The sequence below is a fragment of the Cricetulus griseus genome (genome assembly GCF_003668045.3).
Source record: "Cricetulus griseus strain 17A/GY chromosome 1 unlocalized genomic scaffold, alternate assembly CriGri-PICRH-1.0 chr1_0, whole genome shotgun sequence".
Taxonomy (NCBI): domain Eukaryota; kingdom Metazoa; phylum Chordata; class Mammalia; order Rodentia; family Cricetidae; genus Cricetulus; species Cricetulus griseus.
Genome location: NW_023276806.1, coordinates 78,441,620 through 78,461,911, shown reverse-complemented (window position 1 = coordinate 78,461,911; position 20,292 = coordinate 78,441,620). Strand labels below are relative to the sequence as shown.

Sequence of the window (20,292 nt, the reverse complement as noted above, 5' to 3'; positions counted from 1 at the left end):
CAGCAGTCTGAGTTCTGCCCACCGCGTGGATGGACAAAATAGTACAGAGACATATTAGGTACAAAGCTGCTTGGCCAATGACTAGGATTCTCATCTGTTAGCTCAGTCTCAAGTATCATAAATCTATATATTTTATAAGACTTATCTTATCGGACACCTTATTGGCGTCCCTCCTTGCTGGTGGATCACATTGCGCAGCTGGAGGAAGAGCGGAGGGAAAAAGGGGACACTTCCTGTTTCCTTTACTTAAATATGAGTCTCCTTGCTATGTCACTTCCTGCCTGGAACACCACTTCTCTATTACACAGTCTTATATTCCTTCTTAGATTATACAGAAAGGGATGGTTCTGAATGAAAACAGAATAAACAGATACTCTGAAGACAAAGTTTCCTGAAATTTACATGAAAAATAACAGAGAAGGGGCTCTGGTTATTCTCGGCATTTTATGGGAGTGCTGTATGTCACAGAGCTGTGTTTGTTTTTGTTTGATCATAATTGCTTCTTGTTTCTTTTTATCTTCATGTCACCACTTGTTCCTTGATACAATTGCTTGTCTTGTCTTTCATGATCAAGAATTTCTTTGGGGAACAGGTGTTTCTCATCAAATACAGCTTTCAAAGCTACAAAAGGATGAAGAAAGTGACATGAAAATTATATTTACTAAGAGTCCCAGTTAAATGAAGTAGCAGGAAGAAAACTCAAGTTTTCTTTGTCTGAAAAGCTATGTTTCTAGAACCAAGAATGTACCAAGGAGACTTTTTTCTAAGCTTCTGCTGTTCATTTTAGTTTTATTTAAATTTAAGTCTCTCTCTCTCTCTCTCTCTCTCTCTCTCTCTCTCTCTCTCTCTCTCTCTCTCTCTCTCTCTCTCTCTGTCCTCTTCACTTTTTCTCTGCTTGTCTGTCTCTCTGTTTCCCCCACCCCGCCCACACACAGCATGCCCTACCTCTTTATGTGTGTGATGACAGAGCTTGGTGATTTAAAGGTGAGGGCTAAATAAGCTGGTGTTTTCTGTTTCTGTTTTATAATCTACTTTACATCTATCAAGGGCTTGTAAAAAACCCCAGAACAAATTATTCTGTATTGAAATAAGAGAATTAAAATAATCAAAACACAGTTTGACTATCTGAATGACTAAACACATACATCTGCAATCACATCCTTACAAAAACACTCTGATGTGCAGGAATCTGTAGCTTCAAAAAAGAAAAAAAAAGGAAGAGGCAAATTATTCCTATGGCTGCTGAAACTGCACAGCAAGTAGTGGGAAGAAACTGTGCCACGTGTTCAAGGAAATGATTGTGGCCACCAGCATAGCTCTGTCTTTCAACAAATGAACACTGGAAGTACATTACACAAATGTTTTGTACTAAGGCTATAGGACACTAATATGCCTAACTCATAGGCTTTCATCTGAAATGATTAGAAGCAGAAATAGTACTTATGCTAGTGACATCATAAATATCATGAAGAATAGCAGAAAGCAGGAAACACAAATCATGAATAAATAAATTGAGAATGTATAACAATATATCAAGATTAGGGTAAAGCTTTAGTACTATTTCTTGAAGATGTAGAAAAACAGACAGAATTTTAGTTACTTATCACAAAGATGGAGATGAAGAATGATTGATAAAGGTGAACAGAAATGTCAGCTAGACAAAGTAAAGTTTGTGCAAGTACAGAGAAACAGGTACTTCTTTCCATGTAATGGGATACTCAGTACAATAGAATAGATGAATAAAGGAGATAAACAACATGGGGTGAAATAGAAGCTTGGCTAAGGAGAATGTTAAATACTAAGCCACAGAACACTGAAAAAAGAAAGCAAAGTAATACTAAACAACTTTATAATGTAGCAATATTCTGGGCTAAGAAGATGACTCAGAGGATAAAGGGCTTGCTTCACAAACATGAGGATTGGAGTTTGGATTCCAGAATACACATAGAACCAAATGCAGTCTATAACACTTATAGAGTGCATGCCTATAATCCTACTGCCTCTGCAGTGAAAGGCGAGGCAGAGTCAGGACAACACTCAGAAGCCAGTCTAGTGTGTTCAGTTACAGGGTGAAAGGAGAGAACCAACATTGGAGCTCTTCTCAGATGTCCACATCCTTGCATGTATCCACACTTAGGCACACACACACACACACACACACACACACACACACAGAGAGAGAGAGAGAGAGAGGGGGGGGCTTACACCATCATATACTCCCCACGAAGATTAAAAGTAAAATAAAATATGATAAAGAAGTTAAAAACACAAAATGAAACAACAGAATAAGTAAATAAAACACTCTTACTAGCAGTACAAACATGGACATAAAATTTAATATCTTTCCTTTTCTATCCTTTAAGTTGTATAACAAGAAGAGAAATGAGGGGAAATCATTCTGGAAATAAATAGCATTTTCATAAAAACTCAAGAGGAAGATGGGAACTGCAGCCTACAGGATATGAAGAGTATAAACCAATAGCTGAGACTGCAAATGTTAACACAAGAAGAAAATTACACAATGGAGAGTCTATCTAAGAACGCAGCTTAGAGAGAGCAAATCAAAACAAAATAAAACAAAAACAATAAACACTCAAGGAACTGAGAGCACCCTAGAAATATATGATGGTGGGAACTGGACAGTTGATCTTTAGGGAAGGCAGAGAAATTTTGTCCTCAACATGTGTATGAGATGATGGAAGTAAGTCTGCAAGTGGAGGAAATAATTTAAGAAAACATAAGCAACTTACTGAAACTGCTTAGTATTCTAAAACATGTTTAGCTTCACTGTGACGAATTTCTGCCTGTATGTATGTACATATGTATGTTGACTAGACTCTAGCTACCAGTAGTCCCTAAAAATTTGTTTTCCAGGTGTAAATTATAGTTCCTAACTTTTCTAGATCTCTTAGGCGAATCTGACTTAACCAACTGGAAGACATAAAACAGTACTGAAGCTTTCCTAAGAGAAGGAAAAGACTCCTTTGCCCAGAGTGTCCATCTTCCCTTACAACTGAGCTGTATGTATTTTAGAGTTTCTATGGGCACCCCACCCTGCCTTAACCACTCAATATAAGATCATGCCGGTTCCATTTCCCCGATTCAGTTCTGACTACTGTTTACTACAGAATGGTTGCAAGAGATCATGAGGACGGGTGAATTTGTAATGGTCCTTGTGACTTGGGGCAGATAGCTGTTGTATAATCCTAAGAAAGAAATGTTGTATCAGCCAAACACAGCACCCACTCAGGAACCTAAAGCCCTGTCTTCAAGGCTACAGATCTTAAAATCTTGGAGAATCCTTGCTCAGAAGGGTTAGCAACAGCCATTTTTAGTTGGTTCATTGGTCACATAAAATCTTGAAAGCTTCCGAGAGCTTCCATTTAGACTTTCAAAGAACCAAACTCCCTACGAGGTCTCACCATAGCCTCACTGAAGTCATCCCTGACATGTTTATCTCTCCATTCTTGTACTAGACTTTTCAGCGGCCTCCAGATACAATGACCTTTGCTCTGCCCATGACAGACATCAATGTTGCTTACATCTCAGTGGCTTTACACTTTTGTGCACAGTGCTTGAACTATTCTGCTTCAATGCCTTAGTGGATTCCATCCCTCAGAATTTGCCTGACATGGCAAGACACTTGTGGGGCTGCCTCTCCACTCAGGCCTCTCTTCTGGGTGCTTTGAGTACTTCATTGGATCTGTGTGGGGGATATAGCCCTCTCCTGGATAATGTAGGTACTACATTACATTGCTTCATTTTCCTGCACCGAAATTGGTTACTACGCATGCTTAGATTCTCTCTGATTTATTTACTTATCATGCTAGCTTTCCCATTGCCGTGAAGAATACTGAGAAAACAACCTTAGGGAAGGGATCATTAAATTTGGTTCATCAGCTCCTTTGATCCTGTGACTGTGGGGAGGGTGCGCATGGGGGTTGGAGCATATGGCCCGAGTTACTGAACTCGCAGTAGTAGAGCAGAGAGTAAGGGAACAGGAACAAGTTGTAACTCTCAAAGACATGTTCCCAGTGACCAACTTTCTCCATCTCTCTAAAGTTTCCACCACCTCCCCAAAATAGCTCCACCACCTGAGGACCAAACATTCAATACATCAGAAGAACACTTCATATTCAAGCCTCAATACTTGTGTACTGCCTGTTTCCTCCATATGATAAATTCAACGGAGCAAAACCCTTGCCTGTTCTTGTATACCTATATCCTAGAACACAGTATGTTGGCTTTGGTTAATGGAAGGAGATCAATATATATATATACATATACATATATATGTATATATGTATATATATATATATATATATTCAATCAAATGAGAGACACAGACATGCCCATATATATAAGTAAAAATACATCTTAAAATAAAAATCTATTATTATCAAAAACATTTGCACTCATTTGATTTATATTCAATCAAATGCACATGGATATATATACATATACATATACATATACATAAACATATACATATACATATATATTCGTTGAACTAATAAACAAGTCAAGGGGACCTTACACTTTGAGATCCTTACATTGTCAAGATTGGAGCTTATATAATAATGGTAAAAGTGCAGGTTTCCATGGTATAGATGATTTTATGTTCATGTATTTAAACATAATGTCAGCCATGGAAAATCAAAATCTAGGGCCTGTTGAGATAACATAGTAGGTAAAAGCACTTGATGCCAAGCATAAAGGTCTGAGTATGACCATCAGGAACCACATAATGGAATAGGTTGCCCTCTAAACTTTGCATGTATCATGACATATGCATGTTGTCTCTGCATCTGTTTCTATGTCTCTCTCTGTCTCTCTCTCATACACACAGAGAGATAAATAAATATATAATAAAAATTAAAAGTAAAACGTTGCATCCATGGGCTGGAAAGATGTCTTAGCACGTAAGGCCTCTTGCTGCTCTTTCAGAGGAACTGAGTTCAGTTCCCAGAGCACTCATCTTGGACAGCTTACAACTGCCTGGAACCCCAGCTCCAGGCAACTCAATGCCCTCTTCTTCCTTCTAAGGGCACAAATGTGTATAGCATATGTACACAGAGTGACATACCCATACACCTAAGTAAGACTAAATCTTAAAATAAAAATCTATTGTTATAGGGAACCATTTGCATTCATGCTTTTGTACTTGGAAAAGTATGGCATTAACCCACTCACATCATTTCATGTTTGGCTGTCTGACAGCATTTTCTATAATGACACCCACAAAGTATTTTTAAAGTGATGAAAATGAAGAATGTGTTGGTTGTGCAATACTGAAAAACATGATGTCCTGACTTAAAAATGACAAAGTTGGTTTATCTGCTGCCATCTGCCCTTCTTTTCCCCATTAATTGGCAGCCTCGTCAGACTGACAGCAACAGCAAAATAGTCAGAGATGACCTGAAAAATGTAAGATTCTATGTAAACAGTGCATAACAGCCAGCTGTGGGTAATCTGAATTTGGTTGCTGAAAACCTTCTCCCTTGCCCATGCTTAAAGCCATATTCGAAATCCCACTCACTGTTCTGTATCTAACTCCATTGTACAAAATAAACATGAGAATCACTTGTTAAAAAGGCATTCTGGGACTGGAGAGATGGCTTAATGGTTAAGAGTACTGACTGCCCTTCCAAAGGTCCTGAATTCAACTCCCAGCAACCATATGGTGACTCACAACCATCTGTAATGAGACTGGTGCCCTCTTCTGGCCTGCAGGAATACATGCAGGCAGAACACTGTATATATAATAAATAAATAAATAAATCTTAAACAAACACACACACACACACACACACACACTGACTCAACCAAGTTCAGAGACTGAAAATGAGACTCTGCCTCTCTGTTATGCCCACCTTGTAATATCCTAAAATGAACTACTCAGTGTAAGTTCTAGATAAGCATTGTCAAAGTCCTGTTCAATTTCAGCCTCTATCAAGTCCCAGTTAGCTGGGAAGAGTAGAAGGAGTGGAAAGTATGATCAGAATGTATTGTATTACAGGAGAATCTATATTCAATTTTGAAAATTTATGAAAAAAAGGCTGGTGTCAAAAGTGGTGATGGAGTAAAGTGGCAATCTTCATCTGACACTTAATAATGTTCATAGACATAGACACCATTATGTGTACCTTTTCCAAATACCGTTTTGTTACATTTTTTATATATTTTTGTGTATATATGTGTGTGTGTGTTTCTGTGGGCAGGTGCAAGCATTCCACACTGTGCAATTGAAGATCAGAGGAGAATTTATAGAAGTCAGTTCTCTGGTTCTACCCTGTGGGTTTCAAGGATTGAACTCTGGTCATCAGGGTAACTTCAAGTGCTGTTTCCCACTGAGTCCTCTCAATGGTCCCAGAATATCTTTTTCACATTTCAGATAATTTATAGACTCCAAGTATTGGTATGTGTTTCTGAGTTTAGTGGAGTATTTACCTTATTAAACAAAGCTATAGAATATTGTGAAATATATATAAATATATATATGGTTTTGAACAAAACATATATTTATATATATATTTCATCTGTACTTTAAGAGCCATAGAGGAAAATCTTGTGCTTCCATGGAAAACTGTATTTTATCCTGAGCTCCCTTGATTTTGGCTGAGCTCACTGGTTTTCAATTGTTTTACCTCTTTGTGAATTTGCAGGTGGGTTGATTTAAAGTATTACCCAAAGTCCCATTTGCCAAATGTGTTTTTCACCAGCGTTTCTAGGGGATGGTGACAGAGTCTAATGAAAAGAAGTTAGGTTACTAGTAACTTGAACTAGAAGCAGACATTGGGACTTCTGCCTTACCTGACTCTTTTATTGGGTCCAGCTAAGTAATGTCTTCCCCTGTCACATGCTTCCTGCCTTGATGTATTTATTCCCCAGCCTTACACTCAGAGCAGCAAAGCTAAGTAGTCATGAACTTATTTTCTCTCTTTTTTGAATGTCATTAAACATTTGTCACAGCATCAGAAAGCTGACCAGAGCAGGAGGTTAGTGATGGTCATGCAACTCTCTTGTCTGGAAGAGATTGAATTGACTTCCTTCCCTCCTTGGAGATAGCAGTTTGGGTGGCTGTATATAAATTATTCTATAGCTGATTTTCCTGTACAAATACCATTACTAATTCTCAGTTTACTTTCCATATCAAGCTACAACCATCTGAACTATCTTTTCCAATTATGCCACCATCTCATCACCACCCAAAGACATCACTAAGAACTAAATCTCAATAGCCCAGACCTGCTGAACTCTAGGTTCCTTTGAGATGATCCATTTATCCTAGGAGCTTCAGCCATCCAAAACTGACACCTCACAACTTGTGGCTCAGCAAGTGTTGCAGCAGCTTTGCCAACAAAGATTCCTGGGAGATCTTTCTTTGCTACATTCAGAAGGCTTCTGGCCTCTTCGGGCTTGTTCAGCAGTAACTGACACTCATTGCTCATCCACAAAACAGAGCCTGACAGCACTCACATTTACCTGAGACTGAGCTTCTGTGGAGAAGAAATGGGTAAGAAATCCCATCACTCTTTTGTGCTCCAGAAACAATTAATCACAAAAGACCCCAACTGCTCTCATGTTACTGAGACACAACCTTCTTCAATGCTTTCAAAGACTCACAGATGATGTCTTCACTTGCAAAAAAAAAAAACACAAGGCCTCCTTCCCATCCTCTGAGTTGGCCCTCTTTAATGAGAGTCTTCCCTATTACAATAGCCTGAATAAAATCACCACTTTAATAATTCCTTGTAATTTGTCTTGAAGGATCGCAACAATAATTATAAAACTCATTTTGCCTGAAGTGTTCCTAATACAATGTACTCTCTACAATGGAAGTTTTAAAGATTCATAGAATATGTATGAATGGTTCTGGGGGGTTCACTGGTAACCCTGACACTGTGCTAGCTTTAAACACTAGGAATATAGCATATGAAAGGGAAATGAGAACCCACTGGGAACAACTTGGAAGCTAAAGAGAGGGAGCACAAGATGTTTCAAGTTGAAAAAGAAAGACTGAGAATACAAACAGGTATTAAAAAGCCCAGTAGCTAAGACTGAAAAGCCACCAGGGGATTAGGAAGTGTTTGAAATTTCCCCATGTCCCTAAGTAGTAGTTTAGAGCGCTGACAGTGCCTGGCAAAATGCCTCTTATAGTACAGTTGCCAAGTAATATTCACTATTGTTTCCCCATTTTAATCCCTTTATAAATGGAAATTCTTCCCTAAAAATGTTACTACTTTATAGTTTAGTGGGGGTAATGACTCCACACCTAAAGGCCTCATTCTTATATTCCCCAGAGTTCTGTTTCTACAGGCCCATGTTGCTGTGATGTCCATATATTACATTTAAAAGTAGATGAAAAAAGCTGAACTTTAAATGAATTCTAAAATATGTGTCTTAGCTGCATTGCTACTTAGTTCCAACACTTCCTCTTTCCTTCCTACCAAAGGCCAGTGTCCTTCCTAGATGGCCCACAGACACTCCCTTCTCAGCAAATCCTGAAACTGACATTTCCCAAATTTGAACCACTTTCATCTGCATTTATTCTCTCAGTGAGGATCTTTTTCTTTGGCATAGTAATCCAAACTGAAACTTGACAGTTTTTTTTTTTTTTTTTTTCTCGAGACAAGGTTTCTCTGTGTAGCTTTGGAGCCTATCCTGGCACTCGCTCTGGAGACCAGGCTGGCCTCGAACTCACGAAACTTGACAGTTATATGTCTCTGATCAGGGCATGTGATCCTTCACATTCAACATTAAAGACTTTCAAATTAGTTATTCTCCAAATTTTTCTTATCTTTAAAATAATAATATGTCACTTGGTAAGTGATTGGGATATGCTGTTGTGTCCTGTAATTAACCATCATAGTTTCACAAGTCAGGTATCATCACCCTGATATAACAGATGTGAAAATTAATAGTAAGAGATGTAATCCATACATTGCAAGTTCCCACTCAAAGGCAAAGTGGAGTGGAAGACAGTTGGACTGTACACATATCAACTGTTATACTAAGCTGCTTTCAATCCAGCCATGTTATATACACCCTCCACACTGCTCCTGAAATTTTTTCTAAAATATGAATGTGATCAGGTAAGTTTCTTTTTAAACAGGAATTTTGTGTCTGTGGAGGATTTTGTAGGCAGTGGACAGTTATCATTCTCATATAAAGCAACAAAAAGTCAGTTAAATAACAAATACTACTTTTGTAGTCATCAGAGGGCATGAACACAATAACCAAAGGGGAAAACAGCATGAAACTTTTCCTAGATGACCTGATATTGGCAAATGTTTTCATTATGTCATATGTGAACATTTTTTAGGAGACAGAGTTGTGCTGGGTGTGATTGAGCCTGACATATTCCCAGCACTCAAGAAGATGAGAATTAGATGTTTTCAAGCCACTTTGGGTGGCATAGTTAGCTTAATGCCAGCTTGGACAAAGCAAGACCCTGTCTTGAGATGGAAGTGTATACTTTGCCCCAAATGTTCTGATAGCTCTCTAAGGTGATAGAATATATTGGGATACAGAGAAATGCAGTAGCTTTAGTCAATATTCTCTTTTGCATACTCTGAATACTGGTAGGGGTGGGTGTCTATTCAATAGACTGGAGAAGCAAATAAATATTTCCTATGGTCTTGCAAGATTTAAAGGGCATTATTTCTTTACCTTAAAAGGCAGAAGTCTTACCCAAGTATTCTAAATCAAAAATATTCTAAGCCCAGTGAAAACTGCGCCTCAGCCCTACCTATCATAATTTCTAGATTTATTCACAGGAGTTGATCACCATTCTCTCTACAGAACTAAATAGCCTTCACTTCAATATCTATAAAAAAGTTTTAAATTCTTGTTGAATAACAAAACTTTGTAAGACTTACAAAGAAGTCACCAAGTATGACCAATAACCAAGAAAAAAAGCAGACAACAGAAAAAGACCCAAGATATACCAGTGTGAGCAGATCAGATCCGTAAAATTACTACTATTATAAACAAATCTTGCCTGCATGACAGGTACAAGAGCATACTGCTGTAGTTCTAGCTACATAGAAGAGTGAGACAGGAGGATCATCTCAGTTTAGGACTTTGAGGCCAGCCTAAGCAACATAGAAAGGCTGCATTTAAAACAAAATGAAAGTTTTGGGAGTAACCAACCACCTACTGATGGGATTTCTCAAGGCCCATTCCTTGAGAAGGAACCCATGCCTGACACTGATGGGGTGACCAAAAACCTGAGACTAGATAGGCCATGGACGTAGTACAAAAAAAAAAAAAAATACTAAAGTCTGCTAAAAAAACAGCAAGAAAATGACTCCTAGCAATGTTTTGCTATACTCATAGATCAGTGTCTTCCTCAGCCATCATCAGAGAAGCTTCCTAATGTGTCAGAACCTGGTCCAAGAATGTTCTGGACCATGATGAGGAGAATTCAGAGTGACAGATTGTGAGAAAACAAGGCAAGAGTCTTGTGAACTTATTCTCTTCAAAAACAAGGAATTGCTCTTGGAATGTGTTACTGTGCCCCTCCCAGGTATATCAGATAGGAACAAGTTTCCTTCAGATTATTTATTACAGTTGGCTGTTGTTATTTGTTTCAATGCTTTGTGGAAAAGTATGTGCTGCTGGCCATGTGCTGCTTGTCCTTGTTATTATCTACAGCTGAACTAACAAGAACTGTATTTGTTTGAGCTTTCTTAACTCCCACAGCATAAACTGTCTAATGCACTGACTAAAGCTGGCTATTGCATGAGACTTTAATCCACCTTGATTTTAGACTTCATTCTCCCAAGTTCCACCACCTCTAGGGCACTAATCACTCCTGCAATAGGTGGGAACAAATACAGAGACCTACAACTGGGCAAAGTGTAGAAAATGAGAGACCTTGGAACACTCGGTCCTAAATGGGATGTCTCCATCAAATACCTACCCAGGATCCCTTCTCTGAGACTTCCCTAATTCTTGGGTACTAGACTGCAACCATGCACACCCATCCAATCACACGGATTCTGGAGATCCAAAATCTAGTCTGCAGCAAATACTATCCTTAGACACATCCTCTCAGTACACATAGTCATTCTTTTATTTTTTTAATTTTCCATTGATTTTACATACCAGCCTCAGTTCCCCCTCATTCCCCTCATCCCACTCCCTCTCACCTTTTCCCACACTAACCCTATCCACACCTCAGAAAGGGCAAAGCCTCCCATGGGGAGTCAACACAGCTTGGCACATCAAGTTGACAGAACCAAACCCTCTCCTCTGTATCAAGGCTGAGCAAGGATTCCACTCTGTGGAATAATCCTCTTATACACTGTAAAGATTGGTTACACAAATTGGTGTAATAGAACACTGATTGGCCAGTAGCCAGACAGGATGTATAGGCAGAACAACCAAGCTAAGGATGATTGGAAGGAGAAGGGCAGAGTTAGAGTTGCCATCAGACACAAGGGGAGCAGGAGATGAATGTACCATGCAAATAAAGGTACCGCCATACTGCAGAGGGTAAATAGGGGCTAGGGTTAATTTAAAATGTAAGAGTTAGTAATAAGCCTAAGCTATTGGATGAGAATTTATAATTAATATAAGCCTCTGGGCAGTAATTTGGGAAGCAGCTGCTGGGTATTTGGGACCAGGTGGTCAGGAGGGAAATATCCATTAACATCCTGCCATAAGGAATGGGCTCCAAAGAGCCAGCACATACTCCATCTTAAAGTTAGGCCATCCTGATGGAAAATGGCAGGATTTCAGATTGAATGGCAACCTACAAGGCAAATGTGTTGTTTCCATGCTATTCTCCTGTATTTCCTTTTCATTTGATTGTACCTTAAGGCTTTAAGTTTATGGTTGCACACTTCTATGAGAAATGAGCAGAAAACCTCAAGAAAATAAGCAAATGAGTACAAATTTAGAATGGGAAAAGTTTAAGAAAGATCTAGCAATGTGGTAATAGAAGATTGGAAATAGTGATAAGAGCTGACAGTTGTTTCTTGTTGGTAACTGAAAAATGTCTCAGAATGTGGCTATAAGAAAACAACATCCTCTTACAAACATATTGTTCAAGAGTGATATTGAACCCTATGTCAGTCACTGAAAACGTTGAGACTGTGAGTCTCTGTTGACTGCCATGGAGCTCAGTTCCTTTTGGTATAACACATTGAAAACACTCCATTTTCATCAATTACTTGAAACAAGATCTCCTACAGTGCCCATATGCCTTCTCAGTACCTCACCAAGTTTCAGGTTGTGTTGCCTGAATTGCCACAAGGCTCCTTTTGTGGAAAAGATGTCTGGACTATTATTCTTCAAATGCTCACAAATGGCAAAGGCTGGAAGAGTCTGAAAAATATAGCATTCTTGTGCACATGCTGTTTCGAAATGCTCAGAGATCATTCACTTGCATTTTTTCCACATTAAGCTTCCTTGTCCTCTCTTATTAGCCCCACACTGCAGCTGGAGCCTCTGAGACAATGCACTTTAAGTAGCCTCTATTTATAGAGGCAAGGGAAGAACAGAGGCAGATTGCCAAAGACTCTTAAATCTTTAGAATCTCATGATGTTTCTATCCCTGGTATTGGTTTTGAAGATGAAGGTTATTTGGGGGAGGAGAGGTGTTCATCTATGGCAGATTTGTGGTATCCAAGGCAGTCTTCCTTCAGAATAGGGAGACAATAGAAATAGACATTTCATGTATAGCAGCCTTCTTACTGAGAGAAGAGCTGTAAATCTTGACAACCACAGTACACTTTGTTTCTTTTATGGCAACCTACAAGGCAAATGTGTTGTTTCCATGCTATTCTCCTGTATTTTCTTTTCATTTGATTGAATTGTGTAAAGAAAGAGTGGTGATTGTATGCCAGCTGAGGACTTACTTTCAGAGAGCAAAGGAAGCTCCGGAACTTGGGGCTCATTTTCCTCTGGCTCTTCCTTAAAGTACTTGTCAGGGTCTAGAAGAAATGCAGGTTTATTCACTTCAGGCAGCTCTTTCAATCTGCTAAGGCTTAAGGACCTAAAGGTGCCTTCAAGCAGCAAGTTTAAGGGAAGGAAGAGAAGAAAAGGACAGTGTCATTAACTCTGAAATGAGCTAATGCGATTCCAAATTCACTTTTTAAAATTTAACCTTCTTATTACTCAGCTGGCACAGCTGCAGTGATTACCACATTCTCTGAGCACAGCTGAAAATAAACCCAGGGCTCTTTCTGTTCAAAGGACAAAGAGGAACCAAGGCTTCCTTTCCATTTATTTCACATTTTGTGTATTTTTCTACAATATTCCCTTGAAAATGAGTATCCTACAGTTTTGGAAAGGCTTCAATTTCTCTTTTATCTCCAAGAAAATTATATCCTTTGTGAAATGGATCATTTTTTCAGTATTTTTTTGAACAAAACATCTAAAATTTTGAATTGGCAGGTACTTTCTCATTCCACTATAATATAATATAAGCCACAGCAGCATTCTGTTTATTTTGCCTATGAAGAAATAAAGGACTTATGTGAGTCAGACATTAAAAGCAAAGGTCTGAATGAACTGAAAAAAAACTTCTTTTGTCTCAAATGGGACAAATGAGTAATGAAAGAAAAATCAATAAATGCTAACTCAAGATATGGTTTTGTGTTCTGTGCCTGAATAGTTCTGTGGGGGAAGAAACAGTTTTTACTATCATGCTGTACTGGCTATCCAAGGCCTACCCTATGCCCAGGGATCATGAACTTTCTATGCATCACAATTATCACTCAGAGACCTTAATATTAAACTGAGTCACCACATACCACCCTAGCTTCTGTTTCTTTCTCTTTTTTTGAGGAAGAAAAACAAGATGAATGTACTAGGATTTTCATTTTAATGTGTTCTAGTATGCTGATGGTGCTAGACCTAATCACTCTTTGGGAGTCAGGGTACTAAGTCAAGCATTCATCACCATTTGTTGTGTATGCTAGAAACCTTGTGTGTTGTTTAATAGGCCCAAGCCTTACCTACCTCCTTCATCAGAAGATAATAGAATCACTCATTATATTTATTAAGAAGAAATGCATTCCTGCTAGACAACATAGCTCTTTATCTTGTTCCCATTATTCTATAAAATATCATTCCATACTGTGTTAATAGCAATTACTTACTGGCTGATTTTTCTATAATTTCACGATAGCAAGGTTTATGTGCTTTTTTCTTATGCATATTTCTGTTCTTATATTTCAGGCTGAAATTTATTTCTTCTGATGATCTGATACTGGAAGAAAATAATTAAAATATAATAATAACTAAAAGGGTGGACAGATACTTTCTGCCTATGGTAATATATCTTACTTTTGCAAAAAGACTCTCTATTCTTGTGTTTGTAAGTAACTGATAGTGACATTTGCTTGAATTAGTGAAGCCATGCCATGAATAAAGTGTCCACTATTCCAGTGTTAGCATAGAAGAGAGAATACAAAGGAGCAGTCTCAGAAGGACTCTTCTATAGCTAGGAAGTCAGGGGAAAATGATACAAAAGAAAATTTCACAGAAACATATTCCCACTGCCCTTGCCTTGTGCTTAGGTGGCAAAACCCACAAAAACGGAGCATTGTTTTCATCTGTCAGCATCTCTTAAATCATGGCTCTTCTTTTATAGCATCAAAAAACCCAAAATGATCAGTACTTTATGCTTCTATACGCATCTATCAGAAAACTTTAAAAGAGCTGGAATTTACACAAAATCTCTTATAAATGAAATGTGGGGAGCTGTGCTGGCTAACCTTGGTCGTCAATTTGACTGCATCTGCAGTCAACTAAAGCCCAAGCAGCTGGCAAACTCATGAAGGATTGTGTTGATTGGATCATTTAATGTGGGAAGACCTACCCTAAATCTGAGCAATACTTTCTGCTGATATTCACCATAGAAAAATGGAAGAAGGAAGTGTTTGTATTTTCCTTGCTTGCCCTCACATTCAGTGGCAAATTCATCTATCCTTCTGCTGAGACATTCCTTTATGGGTGTTTAGAACCTATTTATTGGTTTTGCAATATTGACTGAAGATCAGCAGCTCTCTAGGAAATATTTGAGACTCCATCATAGGTTTGGACTTCTTGAGACAGCCAGTCTCATGGACTGAACAACTACTGATTCTTGTTTTTTCTGAAGGGAGACAGCTAATAAGACCATAGCTTATAAGCCACTCTACTAAATTGCACACACACACACACACACACACACACACACACACACACACACACACACACATTATCAGTTCTGTACCTTTAAAGAACTCTGACTAATACAAGAGGGGAAACATTCTATACCACTATACAACCCTGTCAGAGAAGAGAAAATGGTCTTCAGATACTTAACATTCACTGTCATAGATGCCCAGCTTAACAGATAAAACTTCTGTTTCCAAAAGTCACTCTGAGTGTGTAAGGAGCACCAGACCTGGGAACACACACTCTCCTTAAGTCATGTGGAATGATGGGAACTGGCCTACTTCCTACTCTGCATCCTTTTCCCTTGTCTCCTGGCCTTTCATGGTTGCCACTCTCTCGACTAATAACTTTATTCCCAGTTTTGCACGGATTTTGTTAACTATGGAATCATGTGATAATTCTTAAACCCTCAGTCTCAGTTTTCTTTCTTTCTATACAAAGAAAACTCTGTGGTTGTCTTTGTTTTTTGGAACATACGAGAGAGAGAGAGAGAGAGAGAGAGAGAGAGAGAGAGAGAGAGAGAGAGAGAGGTGTTCTCTTGATCATCTTTTTCTTCCTCTCTTGCTCTCTACCCCACCTCTTCTCCCAAGTCCTGTATGCTGGCCCTGTTCAGTGTAATACTTTGTCTCCCTGAGCTGAACTCTTCCAGATGACTCTGTATTTACTCTCCTTCATATGTACAATAGAAAACTTCCCTTGAGCCATACCTTGAAGTTAGCATGTCCTCACTTTTACATGCCAACACCAGGGAGAACCTGGGCACCCAGTAAAACAATGAACCAGATATTTCTGGTCATTGCCTGACTCCCACCATTCTGGCCTTTGACTGGCAGTCCAACCTTCCTGGGACCCAACAAGCAGGCACTCTACTTTCAACTAAGAAGCAATTACAGAGGAGATTATGTTGTTATCATGCACAAAGTCACAAGATTGTCGGGTCCAAAAGAAACAGGAGAGGAATAGCTAACTGTGGTATCTATTAGCTTACCAAACATTCGGGCCTCCAGGCTATCTCAGAATCACAAAGTCCTGTTACAGAGTCCATGCTGGAATCCCCCCTCTTCTAAGTTCTTCTTACCCCATCCCCTACCCTAAAGTTCTGCAGCTCAAGGGCTTCCCATTCCCTCAGTTTCTCATTTCTATGTAACTGTGCCATTTTGGCCATGCAACCTCTTGGTCTTTATCTTCCTTTCTTGGCACCTTCTCTCTTGCCTCTGCTTCTTGGTCATCTCTTCCTCCTTTGCTGCCCTGCCCTTCCTGCTTCTTCTCATGGCCTGGTTTAGTCTGGCCAAATCAGTGTATTATTTTCTCTCCCTGACCTAGACTCTTTCAGGTACCTATGGTTGTATTCTCCCTCATATCTATAACAAAAATCTCCCTCTCAACTATACCTTGGAGTGGGCATGTCCTCATTTTATTCAACTATTACCTGTAACTCCAGTTCTATGAAATCTGATGCCTCCTGGCTCCTGTGGGCTGCTGTAGCCATATGGTAACTATGAACTTATGAAAAGACACATGCACACTTACAAATAAAGTAAATAAATTTTAAGAAATTATTTTAAAAGTCAATATTAGCATCTAATTACTAAACTACAAATTTTATTATTTGTGTTTTTATTATGTGTAATTGGTGTTTTTTTCCTTAATATCCTTTTATCTGTAATGTCAACATTCTCTCTACGTATTTCAATCCCAAGCCTTTTACAGCCTTTAACACTTTCCATATCTGTAACACTCTACAGGTTTAAGGGGCACTTGTCAAGTTTTTTTTTGCAGACTAACCTTTAATATGGACCTGTGTGATGTTTTTCAATTGGTTACACTGTAGTTATTGGTCATTTCGAGGAAGGCGACAAGGGTGAAGTGCTGTCTTGATTACACACTATCAGAAATACATTGTCACCTGACTGCTGACATTAACCTTTATCACCTGGTGAATATTATGTTGTCAAATCTGCACTAATAACAAGCTTACTGTACTCAATGTAATAAAATTTTTCTTTAGAAGCAAGGCACCAAACAGCCCATAATTTAGGGGAGGTGAGGTAAAAAGTTGGGTGCTAGCCAGGCATTGGTGGAGCACGCATTTAATCCCAGAACTCGGGAGGCAGAGGCAGGTGGATTGCTGTGAGTTAGAGGCCAGCTTGGTCTCCAGAGCGAGTGCCAGGATAGGCTCCAAAGCTACATAGAGAAACCCTGTCTCGAAATAAAAAAATAAAAAAAAGTTGGGTGCTATTTCTTGAGTGCCCATGTATCTATGACAGATTCATTTGGACTCACATATTTTCTAAGAAAGCTTTATTCTCTGAAAGTAAACTTTGGATATATGTGGAATTTTTCCCAGTAATGCTGGATTTGTTTCCCTCACAACAGGCCATTACCTCTCTAAGCAGGACTGAAGAAATGTCTCAACTCTTACTGCACATACTGCTCTTGCAGGGGACCCCAATTTGGGTCCCCTGCAGTGCCTATATTGGGTGGCTAACAACTGCCTGGAACTCCAGCCTCAGAAGAATTCAGTACTTTTGCCTCCTTAGGCACCTGTATTCATGATCAAAAATCTACACAGAGATGCACACATAAGGAAAAAGAATATTTTCTAAGTTAGCATATTATTTAGCTACTTCTGGGTTTCACAGACTAAACCTTGCATTTTAAGACTGTAAAGAAATCTGTAACAGTGGGAATTTGGTAGTGAATACAGGGAAGGTAGGCTACTACATAGGAAAGCTTTGCATCTATTGGATTAATAGTACATTTCACTAGAAAAGAATTGCAAACATAAATTGACTGCAAAAGCATAGGGAGTAGGAAGGTCACGCATCTGAATAGTTAAGGCCAGACCTTGACTTTCCCCAAAGTGTTATGACCTTTTACCCCTATTGAACTATTTGCTTTAGTAGCCTCATAGAGTATAATTTAAATTCACTCTCTTTTGTAGGAAACAAAATGTCTTATGCAGAGATAGATAGAACTAGGCAAAAAAGTAAAAGAACCTTCCAAGAATTATAGTGTATTGATTGACTTACTTAAATGACTACATATAGAATAGAATTAGGCTAATAAACCTTGAAGGGCATCTGTGTATAAGGTTAGATTGCAAAATCATCTATATACTCTAAGACCAAGGACCTGGTCCCACCAATATCTACCATTCCGAAGAGTGGTTATCATGAAAACATACTGAAAACTGGAAAGGGGTGAATATTCCTAAAAGGTGGTGCACAGATTAAAAATAATAAAGCAGAAGAATACAATAAAAGCCTTAAATAATTTATTTCTTTTCTTCAAAACTGTTTTACATGGTAGTGTGGAAGGGGGGCACTATGGCCTCAACAGAGAAGACATCAATTTCTTTCTGCTCTGGATATAGACAGGAACTATGATAACTGTTACAGGAACTCCAAAGTCCTAGTAGGCATACATGAAAATAAAGGGCAGTGGCTGTGATACAGAAGATACTTCCCAAGACACTAGGTGACTGAAGAGGAAAGCTTCATCATTTTAATCTGGTACATGCTAGGCAAGCATTAGGGCACAAGAGGAAAGTTTTAACTCCACAACTAGAATGTCTGTTTGAATCCTGTGGGTGGATATTTGATTCTCTATTCCTGACTTTCCCAGATGTGAAATGGGAATGAAAATAACATCCCCCCAAAAAAGTATAGTGAGAATAAATGACTTAAATAAAAAAATAAAACCTTAAAAACATTTACAATTTCTGGAATATTGTAAGAGATCAGTGAATGTGGGCTACTATTATTTTATTCAACAACACGCGATGATTTCATGCTAAGAAAGGATTTCCAACACCTCTTTCTAGCAAGTTCTAGTACTCTTGGGAACTATCAAGAAATATCGTTCACTCTCTAGATGATAGCTTACTCTTTTAGGGTTTTGAAGACTTAAATTTCAAAAATTAATAGGCCTTTATGCTTCATATTTGAGTTTATGGTAATTATCACCACAGATAGCTGGCAGAAGCTGGCTGTAAGTCATTGAAGACTTTTATGTCAGATAATCTCTAACCTAAAATAGAATGTAATGATTTTTATATGTTTTTCTTTAAGTCTAATTATTTTTAAATTTACTTTCTAACATGACATGTATTGTCAAAATAATTACGTAATCAATAGCAATACAATTTTAAGTATCAACTCCTTACTAGCAATGATAATAGAACATAGTGCACTATTATTGCAAGGGTGTAAGAAACACTAATAGTGAAGCACAGCTTCTGCTTTATGAAAATCACTGTGAAGTTAATATAAATTCCTCTTTTGTTTCTCATCTGACTGTTCCTTATAATTAATCTCTCTCTAAAGTAATTTTTTAAATGATGGTCCAAAGGGAAAATATGACATATAGTCAAAGAGAGACTAGAATTGCTTACTATTTCTGTAGAACAATAATGAACATTGATGAATTGGTGCTTTATGAAATGGATAGATCTGTCTTATCTATAATAATGATTAAGTATTAGAGCTGTAACATGCTGCATGAATGCATCTCACCCAGACTCTCCAAAGAGAGGCTGAATGTACTAAAGATGTTATTGGGAGCAGTCTAATATGCCTCTGATATTTCTTTCAACTTCCCTATTAAATTATTAGAAGTTAATATATATAGCAAAATGTTCACATTCACAAACAAAAAAATCCAATTTAGAACAATGAGTAATATATCTTGGGTAAGGTGGCTGGGGAGAATGAGGCAGAGTGCTCTCTGTTAGTTTGAAGGCAGCCTGGTTTATATGCTGGGATCAAGGCCATCCAGGACTACACAGTGAGATTCTGTCTCAAAATAAACCCCTTCTCCCAAAATCACAAATACCAACAGCAAAATGATATAAAGGGAGAACCAATGAGATAGTACAGTGTATGAAGGGACTTGCCACCAACCTGAGGATCTGAGTTCAATCCCTGGAACCCATAAGTCATAGGGGAAAACCAACTATGGAAAGTTGTCTTCTGAACTCCAGATACACACTATGGCACATGTGCATATACAAACATACATACACAAGACAACAAATAAATGCAGCAGTGATGACTTCCTGCACAAGACCTACACAAGATCAAGCCAGTCAACACTTCAGTGTGGCTTGGTGAG

General features: G+C 38.4%; 1 protein-coding gene across 1 annotated transcript in view; it reads right to left on the bottom strand.

Annotated features, from left to right (window-relative positions):
- Positions 1–490: 490 nt before the first annotated feature.
- Positions 491–20,292, bottom strand: part of Wdr49 (WD repeat domain 49) — a 139,682-nt gene continuing 119,880 nt past the window's right edge. Inside the window, exons 17-19 of the mRNA XM_035451338.1 lie at positions 14,115–14,224; positions 12,870–13,016; positions 491–621 (exon numbers count right to left, since the gene is read on the bottom strand). Of these exons, the coding sequence (XP_035307229.1) occupies positions 491–621; positions 12,870–13,016; positions 14,115–14,224 (388 nt within the window). The remainder of the gene's footprint in view (positions 622–12,869; positions 13,017–14,114; positions 14,225–20,292) is intronic.